Source organism: Takifugu rubripes, chromosome 7 (assembly GCF_901000725.2).
Source record: "Takifugu rubripes chromosome 7, fTakRub1.2, whole genome shotgun sequence".
Lineage (NCBI taxonomy): Eukaryota > Metazoa > Chordata > Actinopteri > Tetraodontiformes > Tetraodontidae > Takifugu > Takifugu rubripes.
The window spans coordinates 4,808,583-4,826,990 of record NC_042291.1 but is presented as its reverse complement, the minus strand read 5'-3'; the positions used below and the strand labels follow the sequence as shown (position 1 = coordinate 4,826,990).

The window sequence follows — 18,408 nt, the reverse complement described above, 5'->3', positions numbered from 1 at the left end:
TATTCAAAAGCAGTTTCAGTTTGTAGTGAGAGCTCGCACCAAAGTCATTCCGGAAGTAAGTCCACTGTTTGATAATAATACCAAGACGACCAAGAATGACCAAGAATGTGGAAAACTCCGGCCGACAGTAGCAGACAGGGAGCAGGCAGAGACTTAAGGCGATAAAAATAAGGCAATTTTCCAGAACGGGGAAAGAACAGGCAGGCCAGGAACGGGAATGTTCAATACAGAGAAATCAGTCCAAGAATCAATGCTGGAAGGTCTGGAATGAGCACAAAACATTCTAACAAAGAGTGAGTGAAAGAAGTTTAAAAACCTGGAGGAAGAACAGGCATGTATGTCTGTCTGTCTGTCTGTCCGTCCTCCGTCCGTCCGTCCATCACTATCTCAACCCTCGACAGGTCAGTTAGTCCCCCTCCCAGCAGTTCCACTAAAAGCCAGTATCCTGCAAGTGTCCCACCAGTGTCCTGACAGCGGACCACCAGTGTCCTACCACTATCCCACCAGTGGACCACCAGTGTCCTGCAAGTGTCCCACCAGTGTCCTGACAGCGGACCACCAGTGTCCTACCACTATCCCACCAGTGGACCACTAGTGTCCTGCCAGTGGACCACCAGTGTCTCACCACTGGACCAACATTATCCTGCCAGTGGACAACCAGAGTCCCACCAGTGGACACCAGTGTCCTGCCAGTGGACCACCAGTGTCCCACCACTGGACACCACTATCCTGCCAGTGGACCACCAGTGTCCCACCACTGGACCAACATTATCCTGCCAGTGGACCACCAGTGGACCACCAGTGTCCCACCACTGGACACCGGTGTCCTGCCAGCGGACCACCCTACTCTTTCCAATGCTCACAGCAACTTCTGTCTTTTCTCAACACTTTAAATCTATAAGAATTTTAATGCAGACAAAGGTGTAAACTGTTCAAATGTTAAAATGTGGAACAGACTTTCACCTCAGAGTTGATAGATTTGATCTTCACACCATCTGGTCCCTTCACAAGCCCTCCCCATTAACATATAGGATATTTAAGGGTCTGTCAAGAGCACTGAGTCCACTTGTGCTTCAGATGCCACACAGTTCTGCTTCTCCACACAGAAAAGGTAAGAGATCAGATTTAGAACAGACTACAGATCAATTTATGATCAAAAATTTAGGTCTAATTCCTCTTGTCACTATTCTTCTCTGGGACACAACTCGTTTCCTTTCATTTTCCCACCGATGTTGTGCTCAAACCAAATGAATGCAAAGCTTTTTTCTCACCCACCTGCTCTTTCTGTGCTGCATTCCACAGATTAAACTCAGCCACAAGATCGCTGCTCAGGTAATCTAATTTTATTACACACAACCCAACAAACTGATTGATAATCCCAACTGGGTCCAAACACACCTACAAACTCCGAAAAAACACGACTGACATAAAGGTGTCTCAGGTTAATGCTTAGCAGCTCATGCTAAAAGCACCGCTCAATGTGGGATTTAAAGCAGAAAATATATATATAAAACAAAAATCTTTCCTTATATGATATTGCATAATCAGACTAAGCTATACATAATCTTGAAATGTTTCATTTTAATGAATGAAAGAGAGAGTCAAACATTTAAGTAAATTTGTGTATTTTAGAATGTCCTTCAATGGCCAATGAGTCACAAATGTTGATGACAAAACCTTCCATTTAGACTCCCTATGGTGTTCCGTCTTATAGACAGCACTTTGACATAAGAACACTGGGTGTTTCAGAACATCATGTGATCACATCAAAATATTTCAGGTTCCATACAAACACACAGCTACCAGCACGTCTGGCCAAGAAAGAAGGTGAGACACTACAATGAAGTCTGGTGAATGAAGATGATGGTTTTACTTGCCGACGGTTGTTTATCACTTTAGGTCGACTTCTATCAGTTTGGTGTATTTTCTGCTTTGGTGAAGATAAAAAGAAAAATAAAAACTTGGTGATTTTACTCTGTCTCCACTTCATAGGGGTAAAATTTGGCACAGAGAATTTTAAGGTGACCAAAGGGATTCTGTTACCAAAATCTCATACAGTGACATTCAAAGAAGGGGAGTGCACACCTTGATCAACACAAAGTGGATTGCTAAGCAACTGTCTTCTTGGCCTAAGGGGACTGTTCTCTTCTTACATACATGTTGTCGCAGGTTTAGCAGTTAACTTTGAATATTTCATCAGAGTAGAAAAGTACTTGAAATCCTCTGTCCTGTCCTTTCTCTCCAGTATCGAAACATGGCCAACCAGATCGTAAAGACCACTCAAAGTCTCACCACTGCAGCAGAGATGCGGGAGACCACCAAAATGCTGATGCAGCCCAATGCAAACTGGGAGGAATACCTGACCCCTGCTCCTCTCTCTATTGCTATAATGGGGGAGTTGGTGTTCATCTCCTCCTGTGAAGATTTCTCTATCAATGAGAACCGCCCAGAAGGAGGTTTCAAGTACATCAAGTACCCAAACTCCTACAGAGCCTGTCTGATGCAAGTGTGTAACTCAGGCTGGCAGGCTTTTAATGAGGCCCACAAGAACATGGATCAAATCCGTATTCACACAGGAACAGTTCCTGATTACATGAAGGCGGCAGTCAATGTTCTCTTTAACGCCAGTGATGATGTGATCAAAGCTCTTCTGCCAAACCAGCTGGACAACATCCGTGACATAGCAGAGGAGTGTGTGATATTGGCAGAAGGTGTTGAAAAGAAGTACCTTGATGTCATCTGTTTAATCCAGGAGCTGCTGGAGGCCTGCGTCAATGCTAAACATTTCTATGGAGAAGAGCTTGAAAAGGTGAAGATGAAGCTAGAGGAAACTAAAATGAAAGAGAAGACAGCCAAGCAGCTGAATGAACGGTCCAAGAAAGCAATGGAGGACTTGGAAAAGGAGATGGAAGGAGCACAAGAGGCATTCAACAGCGCCATGAACTCCATTCCCACCGGGTGGGAGATGATCGCCATGGATTTCGTGGAAGGAATCTCCTCAGCAGTAACAGGAATACTGAATGGATTCGTTTCCAGAACAAGTAACTCATCTGGGGGAGCAGGTGGATCACCCACAACCCTAAATGACAGTGATACAAAGGTTGATGAGATTGCACAAATAAGAGTCTGCAGCAAATCTGAGGAGATTCTGAAACTGGCAGGGCTTCTAAAAGGGTTCGTCAAAAATGGAGAAATAGACTGGAAGGACCTGTACGATCAGAAAAATAAAAGGTGTTCCAAGGCTAACTGGATTGAAGAGCAATTTGAAAGGATCACTGGGGAACTGAAAACGTTACCAGAGGAGAAACTATGTGACAGAGCACTGTCCATCTGTGAGCGTGGCATCAACATTTGTGAAGAGATGGACATGTATTCTCCAGAACACAAGTGGAATGACAAGCAGACCAAAAAGATGGTAAAAAGCATCAAAAAGTTGCATGAAGATGCACTTGCTTTTGACTCCAAGAGCAAGAAAATTTCAGGTACTCCTGCTCTGACCCCCAAACCACCAATGATGTTCAAAACGGAGAACAACTCAGAACACAAATCATCTGGTCAGAGAGCTTCTGAAAATGCTCGTTACAAGATTGAGCTGAGCAGAGAACAACTCAAGCAAACGCGTGACTCCTATCAAAAGAGTGTGGAGAACATGGAGAAGAATGAAAGGGAACTGACTGAGATTCTGTGTGAGATGCAAAAATGCAACATCAAAGAGATTGACTTTGACACCACCATCAAAATGCTGGTCAAGGGTCTGGACGCCATGGGCAGGGTCAAAGAGCAATGGGAGAAGATGGTTCGCTTCTTCCAGATGGTCTCCAACATTGTCAAAACCAGCCTCAGCAAGACCCTGAAAAACTTTGTTACTACATGTGATGACTCAAAGAAACTTTCTTACAACGACAAGCTCTTCACAAAAGACCTCCTGTACAACCAAGCCTTCCAAGCCTCCAACGTTGCCAGCCTGGTCCACATGATCTCAGGGACGTACACTGAGGTGTCCAGCAAGTACCTGATGGACAGAGTGAGCAGCCTGGGCAGGCTCATGGCCATGGATAAGGACAGACCTGAGTTCCTTCAAGAGCGCGCCATGCTGCAGCAGTCCTGCCAGGACGCTCAGAGAGGTATTCTGCAGCTGGTGATCAAGAACAAAAAAGACTTTGAGAGGAAGACCGATGCAAGAATGGAGAAAATCGAGTGTGAACTGAAGGCCATTCTTCCTGCTGCCCCACCCCAGGAGACTGAGAGGATTAAAGAAATTGTCCAGGCTGGCTTTGAAGGACAGGAGGACTACTACTAATTCAACACGATTTAGAAAAATTAAACTGTCGTCACATCACCTTTGAGCAAAAGATACTACACAACTGCTTTTTGATGCTAATTACTTACAAACATGTGCAAGAAGACTTGGTCAAAGTTTGTAAACTAGTTTTGGGACTCGTGTTTTAATCTGCCCTCCACAAAAGTGAGACCTTGGGAGAAAATCATCAAGGCACAGCCAAAAAAACCCAAACCTGGTTGAAGAGACGACGCCAGTCTGACAGTAGAATGTGAGTGATCACATTTGATCTGTGAGTCCTGTTTTTAAGCTGAGCTGTTGTCTTCTTCGGATTGGGGTTTTAAATCGGATTGATCTCACAAAATCTCTGATGCATCACCTTTGCATGGATTCACTTACTGTTCTGATCTTCTGAAGACCCTGTTTGTTGACCTTCACACAAAGAAAACACTCTTAATAGAGACGGTGATGTGGACGCAGGACTCAAGGAGGTGCGCACAGCGTGAGACCAGACTGGAGAACGATCACAGATATGAAGTGGACTAAAGCTCTACATCATCATCTCCTATCAGACGGACCATGTGGTGGCCAATAAAAAGATCACAGTAAAACTCAATGGTGAAAGAACAAGTGTCCAAGTAATTTCTGACCTGCTTAGTTTCTTTAATGAAACCGGGGATGCAACATGCGTGTTATTATAGTTATTAGTCAGAATTAGTACTTAGTGTTGGTAATGTGTGTTGTTATTATTAGACTGCTCATGGTTAAGGTCCTGAGGAACGCTGACTGCTTTGGTGCTTTTGCTGACAGTAGCATTGATGTTTATTCTGTGACGGCAGTAAATAAAGGTCTCCTGTTTAGACTGAACTGTTGCCTTGTCTCCTTCTGCCCATGACTGCTGTAAGGATTGATGTGTGAGATAACTGTCTTTATTTGTGACTGTACTTCCTAAACTAGCACATGTACAGTCTGTAACCGTGCCCTCTGTTTAGCTGGAGGAATTTATAAGATCAAATGAAACACCTCAAAAATTACATCATATTAAAAGACATCACTTCTACAAGCACCATAAGGTCAAAGAGAAGTCAACCATCTCTTCTTTCTGTGCAGTATGAATTTTGATTCATGCAATTTTCAAATGCTGGACACAAATAGGAGATATGAGGACGTTCTGAGTTATCTGTAAAAGTCCCAGTTATCATTCCTGGGATGTACTCCAGTACTCAGTGGCAGACACTGCATGCATGGTTTCATTCATCATGCTTCCACTACATTGAACTCATGTATATTTGAGGAGAACAACTTCATATTGGTGAAAGTGTAGTTCGGGCGATGAGTAAGCTAGGCTGAGGCAGTGAAAGGTGTTTGTCATAATGAGCTTTTTCTTTTTTCTTTAATATTTAGGTCTCCATCTTTCAGTCTAGTGTGATCATGGCTTGGAACATTTCCTGTAGGTATGTATCACAACCACAAGACTTCACAGTTTACATGCAGTTTGATCAACAGTCAGAATTAGGGCTGTCCAAATGATCACGTTAACTTGCTTATGTCAAAATGAATACATTCACTTTGACAGTCGGCCTCACAGGAAGTCTGTGGGTCCGACCAGCTGCAGCTGTCGGTCCTGCTGTCCACAGTTCTGTTTATGTGGGCTGAAGAGAAGCTACCTGAAGTCCAGGTCCGACAATAACGTGATCATTAAGGCGTTAACACTGACATCACTAATCACAATAGATACTGTTGTGGCTGGATTATGTGTGTCGTCTGTAAACAGTTCAGAACATTTGCATATGAGCCAAAATTGTCCAACATTTCACACAGTTATTTTTTAACGAACAAAAACCTACATGGATGCTCCACATTTAAGGTACCTTGACACTAACCCACTGTAAAGCCAAGAGTTGAGGTGTGAAGAGCGAAGGAGAGCATCAGCTAACAGCTCATCATCAGCTCAGCTTCTGTTTTACCCAAACCTACAGCTACGTCCCAGGTGGGCCTTTTGGTGCCACAGTAATTATTGCCCCTGCTACCACAGGTGTCCCGAACTATAAATACTTATTATAAACCATAAAAGAGAAAAATAACAGCAACGATCAGCCAATGCAGAAATACATAAACAAGGTTGATAGACGGTTCACAAATATAAATGTAAACATATCTTTATTGAAACACCGTAATGACCTGTCAAGTGTTTGGTAAGTCGACCCTGTTGGTCCGGGTTCTTAAGGCTTTCCTTTTTGGACTCACAGTTCTGTAGGTTCCCAGGACAGGGAGCTGAGGAAAGTGGCCCGGGCTGTGATCGTCCCACTGAAGAGTGGACTCCAGTCCTTCAATAAAGTTTCAGAGATCCTCCTCAGTGTCCATGCAGACATGGTCCTTCCAGACACTCAAACCTTTCATGATATAAGAAGACAGATTCTAAATATGAAACGACAACTAGAAAGCTCTGAGAGGAAAGCTGCAGGGGAGCTCTAGGACCTGGACAGGCAGACTGAGGTTCTCACTGCAGACCAGGGTCGTTTAGCAAGGCTGAAACAGGAGAAACAGTTAGAGTTAGACAAGCTACAAAAACAGCTGGGCTCTTACAAGTCTTCTTTGGAGACCTACAAAGATGCTCTGAACACCCAGAGGAGAAACCTGGAATCAGCAAAAGAAACTTTAAAGAACATGAGAAAGAAGAGGGATGAAGCAGAGAAGATGAGGAATGTAGGACTTGGTCTGCTGGCCATCCCATTCATTGGATGGGTTGTTGGTGAGTAAATAAAAGTTGAAGCTTCAGATGATTTGAAACATGTTCAGTGATTTTGTGTTTGACTAAAGTTACTAGAAGACAAGTGTGAGACACACTGAAGACGTCTTTGGACAATCACGATCTGGTCATGTGAATCTACTTTACATTTATTTCAGGACCTGTTGTGGCTATTGGTGGCGCTATAGATATGGATCAGGCCTCTGATGCTGTCAACACTGCTAGAAGGGAGGTGGACAGCTGTGAATCTCAGGTCACAACATACTGCAACAAAGTGTCGGAGTTCCAGAGCTTGATCTCCAAAGCTGAAGGTGAAATCCAAGATGTTGACCACAAAATTCATCAGACCGACGCCAACCTGCGAGATTTGTCTAGGAGACGGGAGGTTGTTGCTGATGTTCAGAGTAAAATGAGGAGAGTTGTCAATCAGCTGGGGGTGCTGAGTGGGGTGGGGAATGTGGCAGAGCTGCAGACCCGGCATCTGGTCCTGTTGGAGCCTGTGATGAAAGTGATGGAGGAGATGACAACAGCACTGGGTCGGATCACTGGAGAGGAGCTGCTGATCACAGAAGGGATAAAGAGCCTGTTGGGGCGCATGAAGAGGAACCAGGAACAACTAAAGTGCCTGGTTGATGCTAAACAGGGAGCAGATGATGAGTATTATTAACTGATGTTCTGCTGTTTGGTGAATTCTAACATAGAAACACCTGTGGCTCATTGATAACAAGCTGTCAGGACATTTGTCCTCTTCTGAATGAGTCCAGCTCAGGAGAAGCAGTGTTTTTCTTTTGTGTAATAGTCTGTTTATAAAACCTGAATCTTCTAAATGTCTGAAAATTTCATTGATTTCATGATAAAGGCTGAATATGTTCTTCCAAATGAGACTACTCTGTTTGCTTTATGATCAGATGTTCCTCAGGATACAACAATGAACTCCTGCTACTAATTGAATTTTGTTTGGAGGGTTTTCATTTCAGGTGTTGATCTGCAAAATTAGAACAAGTCATTATGAGGTAGACAGGAATCTAGAGCTCAGCCGTAGAGGCCGAGGCAATGCTTTAATTCCAGATGGGATAGCTTTATTGACGCTCTAGTTTCTCTGTCAGTCGAATGAAGGTCCAATTCTTTTTCCTTCCCGATGGACACTATCTTTACTTCCTTACAAAAAGGTTTAAAGTGCTCAACATAAAACAAATATCAGCACACAAATCTCAGCATGTTGCGCAGCGATCAAAAACCGGTTTGGCCCTTCCACTTGGAAAAACCCTGCGTAGACACAAAGTTTCCTGCTTTTCTCCAGCTAACTTCATCAAAACAGGAGAGTGCGACACATTAACACCAAATAGGAACAGTGTCCTGGTAGTGTTAATGGCCCCTCCTAAGAATCTATTCTGGATAGTTGATGCCACGAATTGAACACCCAGTCCCGAAATAATTCCGCAGAATATTCCAGTACATTTTATTACCTTAAAACCCAGAGATGTCACATATAGGAGACATAAAGACTTGTGATCAGTTTAATCCACAAAAAGAGACAAAGTGGATTTGTTTTCACAGAGTTGAAGATTTCCATAGTGATGGAGAGATGAAGCTTAAATCAGTGAAAGTTATCATAAAGTTGTGACAAATTGGTGCCATGTACATAATTTACAACTTGGAGATATCTGTAAACTAGGGGGTCCTAGAACTGCTGCCTCTGTCTTAGCAGAGACAATGTTGATACCTATGGTGTTGGAGCTCCAGGTCAGATCGCCATGTGGTGGCGCTGTTTCCCAGTAGCTGATAGTGAACAACTCATCTGTTCACGGCTCAGGTAATGTTTATTGCACTCACAACCCAACAAACTGATAATCCTGAATGGGTCCAAACACACCAACAATCTCCGAAAAAAACATGACAAGATGCGTCACTTTAATGCTACGCAGCTAATGCGACAGGAAATATGTACAGACAGTAATATGTACAGTATTTAAGTTAACCGGGCCTGCTTATATGATGTCAGCAGACCACAACCCCAAGACGAAGAAGATCCAACACAAACTATTTGTGAAGATTTACAAAAAACAAAAATGACCAAAAAGCTCATGTTGAGCAAAAAATCTTTAAACTCCGCTTTTCTAAAGGACACAAATATTTTCAGACTTACCTGATACTGACATAACATGTTTCCAACAGATTTATTCATCATTGTTTCCTCATATCATATTGGGTGAAGTTTGCCAAGTAGCTATATTCCTCCATTAAAAAACAAAACTTTTAAGTTTTGACACTCGTCATTACATGTTTGTGGTGGCCGATTACAGATGTTTCTTATGCCTCACACTTAATGGTGCTCATTGCGCATCTCAAATTGTGTAGCGTTGAGACACAGACACATTGCGTACATTGTGCAAAATGGAGACTGTCCGCAATCGTGAGCCCTGCACAGTGCAAGTTCTTTGTGCCAATTATGAGATTAAGATTAAGATGAACTTTATTCATCCCCGTGGGGAAATTGAATTATAGTAGCAGCGTATGCAGAGTAAAGAGACAGAAAAAATAAATACAGATAAGATTAGAATGTTATAAGCATACACACACACACATAATATAATATATACATATAAGCATTATAAGCATATATACATAAATATAGAATAAATGAGAAATAAAATTACAACATGAACATTACACAGTTGTTGTTATTGGCTGGGTTTGGACGAGTTATAGAGTCTGATGGCGGACGGCAGGAATGACTTCCTGTACCATTCCTTAGAGCAGCGAGGCTGCAGGAGTCTGTTGCTGAAGCTGCTCCTCAGTTTGTCCACTGTGTTATGGAGGGGGTGGGAGGGACTGTCCATGATTGTCCGCAGTTTCAACACCATCCTGTCCCTCACCACCTCGTCCAAGTTATCAAGTCTACAGCCAACAACAGACCCTGCCTTTTTAATGAGTTTGTTAAGTCTGTTGGCATCCTTTGCTTTAATGCCTGCACCCCAGCACACTGCAGCAAAGAAGACAGTGCTAGCCATGACAGACTGGTAGAACATCTGGAGCATCCTGCTGCAAACACTGAAGGACCTGAGTCTCCTGAGGAAATAGAGTCTGCTCATGGCCTTCTTGTAAACAGCATCGGTGTTTGTGGACCACTCCAGTTTATTGTCCAGCTGGACACCCAGGAATCTGTAAGATGGGACTATTTCCACATCTTTCCCACTAATGCAGACTGGGGAGGGTGGGGACTTGCTTTTTCTGAAGTCCACCATCATCTCCTTCGTCTTGGTCACGTTGAGCTGCAGAAGGTTCTCCCTGCTCCACCTAACAAAACTCTCCACAAGGTCCCTATATTCATCCTCCTGTCCATTCTCCACACACCCGACTATGACTGTGTCATCCGAGTACTTCTGGAGATGACATGTCTCAGAGTGGTACTGGTACTCGGCTGTGTAGGTGGTGAACAGGAATGGGGAGAGCACAGTTCCTTGAGGAGCTCCTGTGTTGCTCATCAGGGGGTCGGACACACAGCTCCGCAGTCTCACAAACTGTGGCCGACCTGTCAGGTAGTCCTCGATCCAAGAAACAAGGGGAGCATCCATCTGCATGTTCTCCAACTTAGCCCTCAGCAGTCTTGGCTGGATGGTGTTGACGGCAGAAGAGAAGTCGAAGAACATGACCCGCACTGTGGTGTTTAGTCTGTCCAAGGAGGAGTAAGCCCTCTGCAGCAGGTATATCACTGCGTCATCAACCCCCACCTTGGGCTGATAGGCAAACTGCAGAGGGTCCTGAAAGGGGCTCACCAGAGGTCTGAGGTGTGACAGCACCAGCCGCTCCATGACCATAATGTGGGAGGTCAGTGCTATTGGCCTGTAGTCACTCGGTGCCACAGGATGGGTCTTCTTTGGCACCGGGACCAGGCAGGATGTCTTCCAAAGCACTGGGATCCTCTGAAGATGAAGGCTCTGGTTAAACAGGTGCTGCAGTATCCCACACAGCTGCCTGGAGCAGTTCCTCAGCACTCGTGGGCTGATGCCGTCCGGTCCGGCAGCCTTTCTCTGGTTGAGCCTCTCCAGCTCTCTCCTCACCTGGCCAGATGTGAAGGATAGTCCTGTCGGGGGGATGGGTGACATGCTGGGATCCATGTAGGGTGTCAGCAGGGGGGAGGGGGAAGAAATTGGCAGAGGTGTTAGGGGCTCTGGGAGGTGTGAAGGGGACCCATTGTTATCCAGAGGAATATTGGGACAGCTGGGGGAGGGGGAGCTAGAATCAAACCTGTTGAAAAACTGGTTCAACTCATTAGCTTGGTCCACGTTCCCATCAGCTGAGCGTATTCCTTTCTTCTGGAAGCCAGTGATCGTCCTCATCCCACTCCAAACATCCCTGGTCTGGTTCCTCTCCTGTCTCTTCTCCAGCTTCTTCCTATAGGTGTCCTTGCTCTCCTTCAGACTGCGTTTCAGTTCCTTCTGTACACTCCTGAGCTCAGCCGGGTCCCCAGCAGTGAAGGCCCTCTTCTTATTCAAAAGGGCCTTCAGGTCACTTGTCACCCATGGTTTGTTTGGGTAACAGTGTACCTTCTTGGTGGGGACGGAGTTCTCAGTGCAGAACTTGATGTAGTTGGAAACACAGTCTGTCAGTCCATCCAAGTCCTCACCATGTGGTTCACAGAGAGCAGACCAGTTGGTGGTCTCCAGGGCATCCCGCAGACAGTCCACGGCACCATCTGACCATTTCATAACAGTCCTCACAGTGACTGATTGCTGCTGAACCCCAGGTGTGTATGATGGGGAGAGCAGCACGAGATTGTGGTCAGACTTGCCTGGTGGAGGGAGTGCAGTGGAGGTGTATGCATTGGTGACATTAGCATACAGTAAATCCAAAGTCTTCCTGTCTCTCGTGCTGCACTGGACATACTGGTGGAATGTAGGGAGAGTGGACTTAAGGGAGGCATGATTGAAGTCACCTGTGATGAGGATAAAGGCTCCGGGATGTTTAGTCTGCAGGTCAGCCGTGACAGGGTGGATGACGTCACAGGCCGTGTCCGCTTTACCGGTCGGAGGAATATAAACAGTGATGGCGATGACGTCAGTAAACTCCCATGGCAAATAGTATGGACGGAGTCCGATAGCAATAAGTTCCACGGCGGGACTGCACACGCGCTCCTTGACGTGAATATGCTCCGGGTTGCACCACCTGTTGCTAACGAACACGGCCAGTCCCCTTCCTTTCTTCTTACCGGCCGCGGTGGTGTCTCGGTCCGCTCGCACAGTGGTGAAACCAGCAATCGTCACATTAGAGTCCGGTATCAGTCCATGGAGCCATGTCACCGTGAAACACATGATACTGGCCTCTCTGGACTCCCGCTGGGTCCGTGTGAGCGCCTCCAGCTCGTCCATCTTATTTGCCAGGGACCTGACATTCCCCGTTATGACCGCGGGGAAGCAGGGTTTAATACGTCGCCTCTTCATCCTCTGTTTAACTCCAGCCTTAGTCCCTCGTTGTTTCCTCCTCACCTCCTTAGGGATTTGGGGCTTCTCTCCGACCACAAAGGATGGTGGTCTTAGAGCCATCAGCTGGTCTCGCGTGTAGACAATACCGGTCCGCTTCTCGGCACAGCTGATGGGGGCCGCGAATAACCCAAGCACCGCAAAACAGAGAAAAAAGTATTCGAGCCTCCAAAACATGGTGTCTGAATACCCCAGTTGAAAATGGAAAGAAAGAAAGAAAATCCAAATAGAAAAGAATGTAAACAAGTATAGAAAATACTACGAAAGTTTAAGAACAATTAAGTTTAGGGAGCTGCTACTACTGGCTGCCGCCTGAGACAGCGCCATTTTGCCATATTTTGCTGAGATTGCCAACTGCCAACTCTCAGAATTTTCCCATGTGAAATTCTCTCCAATCCTGGGAGTAGACAGGTTTCCAATCCGACGCAAGACGCTAAGCAGGAAAGAATAGCCATGTTGCACATTTGCAAATAGTAGGTCCTGGGCTACATTTGTGTTGTAGTATCTAAAGCCTGGTTATCTATTCTCTGTAGGCCTTGACCGCAATAGGAATTCAGTTTGTTTCTCAGCTATGCATCCATCCTGTGTAGGCTGTGGAAATCTGTAAGGCCTCAACTTGTTTGTCAAGCAATCTGACACTGTCTCACAGATGTTTCATGTCTCCTGAGACTAGGTTTTACAACTTCATGATGGGTGCTGTCCTTCCTTTCCCTCTTCTGTAAATAATCGGACTATACCATTTGGTCAGTTAGACTGTTATGAAGTCAGCAGAAAAGAATGTGTTTACTCGATGGTGTTGAGAATTGTCTTTATCTTGTTATGTGTTTCACCATATGTTCCTGTCTTCCCTTAGAAGTTAGGCAAGGTAGACTAAATGTAGTTAAAAACAGAGACATTCCAGTGGCAGGATTGTTGTTTGTTCTATTGTGATCTCAGGAGCCAGTCAGGCAGGGGGTGCCAAACACTCATTGTAAACAGGATATCAGGGGGGTTGATGAGGATCACATTTGCATGAGGAATGGGAGCTGGCCACCTGGGAAAACAATGGAAAAGAAGAACCCTACCAACACCACATGGGACTGGAGGAAGAGGATGAGGACATCTCAGCGGGGGATCTGGAGTGGATTGCATGGACATTGTGAATTTGCATGTGTGTGACTATAAAGGACTGGGCCAAGGGATAGTTAGCTTGTCAGACTTCGTGCCCTGACGATTAACTTTGTTGTTGCTAGGGTGATGAACTGGCCCGGAGCTCTGTAGTATTTGTATCTGGAATTGGTTTTATTGTCAAATACATTTTGAAATTGGTACTCTTCTTCTCGAAGTCTTCATTCAACGAACACGCGGATCGGCAGCTACATACAGGAGGTATTGCGATCCAACAATTTGGTGACCCCGACGTGATGAAGAGAGAAGTCATCTGAGGCAAGGAATTCAACAACGGTCACTTCGGAGGACAACTGACGACAAGGGATCCCTAATAAAAAGGTAAGCAGACACCTGTTTAATCAAGCTCTGCAGATTGGCTATTTCCAAAAATTTGTCGTCACTGTCAATTGAAGTGTCCTAGTTATAAATTCCAGATACAAATATAAAAATATTGACTGCAGGAAGTACTGTTGAAAAATACAGGGAATTACGGTTAGAGTCCGGAAGTACTGTTGAAATACACAGGGAAGTACTGTTGAAAAACACAGGGAATTATGGTTAGAGTCCGGAAGTACTGTTGTTGTAAAACACAGGGAAGTACTGTTGATAAAAACAGGGAATAGACGGTTAGAGTAAACCGTAACTAGTACAGTGCTGCAACGGTTAGAGTAAACCGGAGCTAGTACAGTGCTGTATTGCTGTATACAGTGCACTGTATATCATAAAGATTTGGGTTGGGACTCGGAGCGCAGTTGACGGGACGGACACTCCCGACACCCGAGATTTGTGTTTTTGTGTTGGGTGGAAAAGTGCCAGAGTGAACGTGAATTAAAAGGCTCTTTGTCCTTGGGAATTAACCCCCAGAGTGGAACCGGATCAAAGACGTTTGATCTAGAAGCTTGTTTCACTGAGGCATTGAGTTGACCGCTGGAGTCATTCACATTCAATCTCACTTGGGAGCATAGTTAAAGATGGAACTGGAGTGTGGTAAAGCGTGTTGGGATCAGGGAGAATGTTCTCCCTATCCTCGGTCTGTGGAAGAACAGTGGAAGTGGACTCTTGATCAGGTGGTGAGTGGCATGAAAGAACAGGACAGGGAGAGAGAATTGGATGCAATAAAAAAAGTTGTGGAGGGAAGCTCAGAAGCAGAAGATTCTTCCCTCTCCAGAGGTGAAGGTTAATTTAACTGAAGCATTGTGTAAGTGGGAGTCAGAAACTCACACCATATTACAGGATCATCTTAATAATCCAAAATTAGGTTTTATAGCAGGAAAATCATGGCAAAAACAGGGTAAGGAGTTAGAAGATAGGCGTCGAAGGATACATGTTGTGGCTGTGGCATGTGCAGCGGTGCACTATTTCAGATCTAGGGGGGTCACACGAGTGCCTAATGTTGAGAAGCCTCCATTAGAAGATTTAAATCAGACATTGACACTTAACACCACTCTTTACCCATCATTACCTACTATTATTTCCCCACCCCCGTATCAATTGCCAGTTTTGACTATTAATAGTGGTCAGTTAGATGTGGACAGGGATGAAGAACTGCAGGAGTTCTTTAAAACAGGATAGTCAAAAATCTACTTTAGATATTTTTAAAACACCTAGCAATCAAATAAAACAAGTAAAAAGAGTTGATCCCTCAGGAGGATTTGCCAGGGCTGAGCGCAGGGAGGAGAAGGCAAGATTGATTTATGGCAGTGATAAAGAGGAGAGTGAGAATAAGATAGATACATACAAAATTCCGGCTACATTTATTGGAGAATTGGAGCTTCCGGAGCATGTTCATCCTCAGACAGAATTATATGAAAAGGATCAGGGTTCAAGTACGGGAGATTGTGAATTAGAAGCAGGGGAAGAGAGTGAGTGTGAGTACAGAGGTTTACCACTGACAAGGGCCATAAATAATGAGGAGGGGGGTCGAATACACACGCGGAGTAAGGGGCCCGTTTCAGGAATGCCGCAGCTACAGGCCCCTCTGATACAGAAAAGAGGAGGACAGGAACCAGTATATGTTCCATTTGCTATTACAGATATCAATTGTTTAGTGGATAAGATGCCCCCACCCGCAGAGGGAGGCGGCAAGTGGATGTTTAGCCTTTTTAGTTTAACACAGAGCAGGCAGCTGGCATTAGGAGATTAAAGAGGAATGGATGTGTGCCACAAGGTGCCATCCTGGCTCAGATAATCTACACATTACTTTATTCCGTCAGGCAATAATTTTAGGACTTCCACAATTAGTGAAAGAAGCCATGGAAGGAAATCCTGACCTTCCAGGCACTACGGCGGATGTCTGGGAGAGACATCTTTCACACCACATCAACACATCTAAAGCTAAACAACTGGGAAAGAAAGAGGAGGTGGTGACAGCGCAGGAACAGCTCCTAAATATGCTGTTAGATGAGGCACGGAAAAAGCTTAATGATAAACAAAAGGAAGAGAAACAGATGGTTCAGCAGTTTTCTCGGCAGGTGCAGCCAGATCAGTTATGTCCGCAACAGGATTTTGCTCTGATAAACCCGTATTGGGTCAGTCCAAGGGGAGGCATGTGTGGGAGACACGGCGGGCAGGGATACGGCTTGATAGGCGGGTACTTAGGCCGAGATCAGTGTCACGCCTGCAAAGGGTATGGTCATTGGCAAAGGGACTGTCCATATCACAACTACGCGGAGGTACCAGGCAGTGTTCCACCATCTCATGGAATTTATCACCGGAGCCGATCTCATCTGACACCGTCGAGCTTGTGGGGTTCTCAGGAAGCCCGGAGAGACTGCCGTTTTCTGGGCCATTAGTGACTCATTTTGCTGGACAGACTGTATTGCACCCCTTTGTCATTTCACCACATTGCCCTATCAACCTGTTGGGATGAGATCTCCTTGTGAGGACAGGAGCAGCAATTCTGTGTGGAGACAAAGGTCTGGTGGTGCAATTTCCTAATGGAATGAAACTGAATTGCTGTATTCCACACCAAGGTGTGAAGGGACAGATGCTGATGAGTGTGACACCCTTTCCGGAACAGGGGGTGTGGGCGGACATTTATTGGGGAGAACTTGAGCCTGAGACCTCACCCGGTGTCGGGGTTGTGGCATTATTTCAGAGCTGGAGGCCCTGGTTGTTGATGCTGAGTCCCTTTGCCCCGCCAGTTGATCCCTATTATGTCACCCTATTTTACGACCGTGAGAATAATGAGGTATATCAGGATGCGTTTAGAGAAAAGTTACAAGGAAATTTCTGGATGATTACATCACCGTGTTTGTGTGTTGGGCCTGAAGGTGTGGCTGCACAGGTTGACCTTACTGCTGAACAGAATGAGTGGTATGAGAGACTGTAAAGGAAATGTTGTCATTTCTGGGTCTCGCAAGCTATAATAGACATTTTATTCCTGCATTTTCAGCAAAGTCTACGCCCCTACGTACAATGGTGAATGAACAGGGAATGCGTGATTTGGCAGCCCGGTTAACATGGACAAGATTTTAACTGCACCACACACACACACACATGAAGGGATAAATATGGCAGGGTTTTAACACAGCATCAGGCTCACCTATAAAACATGAAGTAGAGATGAGGCAACTGACACGGGCACTCGTGGAGCCAGCGGAGGTCACAGTCGTAAAATGCAAAGGTCATAGTAAAGAGAACTTTCTGGAGGGAAGAGGTAAGGAGGCGGCAGATCAGGCAGCAAAGAAGGCGGCAGGTTATAAACCAAGTTACAGTTTGTTGTTGGTAGAGAAAACGGTTCATGAAATGCTTCCTAGATACGACAGGGAAAGACTTAGTTGTGATCAAGAAGAAGCTCCTCCACATGAAAAAACTGATTGGAAGGAAAAGGGGGGCTGTGAAAGTTGAAGGAATGTGGCGGATCCCAGACGGCAGACCTGTTCTCCCGCCCGGTCTGTTAGATGCCGTTCTGGAAGAGGCCCACGGCCTGAGAACACTGCGGGAAACCACGAATGATGCAGAGAATGTTCAATATGCCCACAATTTAACGTAAAATCAACAATTCGACCATATGAGGGAAAGTTTCCAGTTTCCATGGCAGGGCAAGAAAATTATAGATTTCACCGATATGATAGACCGAGTCAATGGGTTCCGATACCTCTTGGTCGCAGTGGATGCATACACTGGCTGGCCTGAGGCGGTTCCCGTAAAAATAGAAGATGCAAAAAGCATTATTAAATTTTCGATTAATCCGGCACATGGTTTCCCAAATAAATTAGATTTGACAATGGAACTCATTTTAGGAATAGTTATTTTTAAATCCATAGGCCAGCCCAGCACTTTTATGAAATGTAGATTTTATTTTGGTCAACTAAAAACGACTCTCTAAGTTCTCTCCCAACAGGCAACCTCTGTAACCAGTCAGTAAGGATCCAGGAATTCCACACACAGCTGAGTGGGTTCTTCTGAGAGTCATCAAGCAAAGTGGTCAGAGCACAGGTGGACGGGCCACTTTGAAGTTGCAGAGCAAACATTACATGTTAACCGTAACTCTAACATACTAACACCCTAACACATTAACACTAACATGGGTATTACTGGAATCAATGTACCCCAGCAGGTAATTCACAGAGAACGCTTGGACGGATCGAGGAACATCTAAAGACGATGGCACCATGATTAAACGTCTATTATTCTTCATTACATCAAGAGGAGTTGTCAATGAATTGTTTGTATTGGCCTAGCTTAGGCTAGGCCAAAAGGGGGATTGTTGAGAATTGTCTTTATCTTGTTGTTATGTGTTTCACCAT

At 45.0% G+C, this 18,408-nt stretch overlaps 1 protein-coding gene across 1 annotated transcript; it reads left to right on the top strand.

Moving 5' to 3' along the window:
• Positions 1 to 1,236: 1,236 nt before the first annotated feature.
• Positions 1,237 to 5,146, top strand: LOC105418980 (uncharacterized). Its single transcript, XM_029839004.1, has 2 exons — positions 1,237 to 1,332; positions 2,246 to 5,146. Exons 1-2 carry the CDS (start codon positions 1,252 to 1,254, stop codon positions 4,298 to 4,300), a joined length of 2,136 nt encoding a protein of 711 aa, XP_029694864.1. The 5' UTR covers positions 1,237 to 1,251; the 3' UTR covers positions 4,301 to 5,146.
• The last annotated feature ends 13,262 nt before the right edge of the window (positions 5,147 to 18,408 follow it).

Excerpts from the sequence above, each read along its gene's own strand:
- LOC105418980 (XM_029839004.1), top strand. The coding sequence starts at position 1,252 with ATGCAAAGCTTTTTTCTCACCCACCTGCTCTTTCTGTGCTGCATTCCA. Across the intron at positions 1,333-2,245 it reads GCCACAAGATCGCTGCTCAG|TATCGAAACATGGCCAACCA; the intron begins GTAATCTAATTT and ends CTTTCTCTCCAG.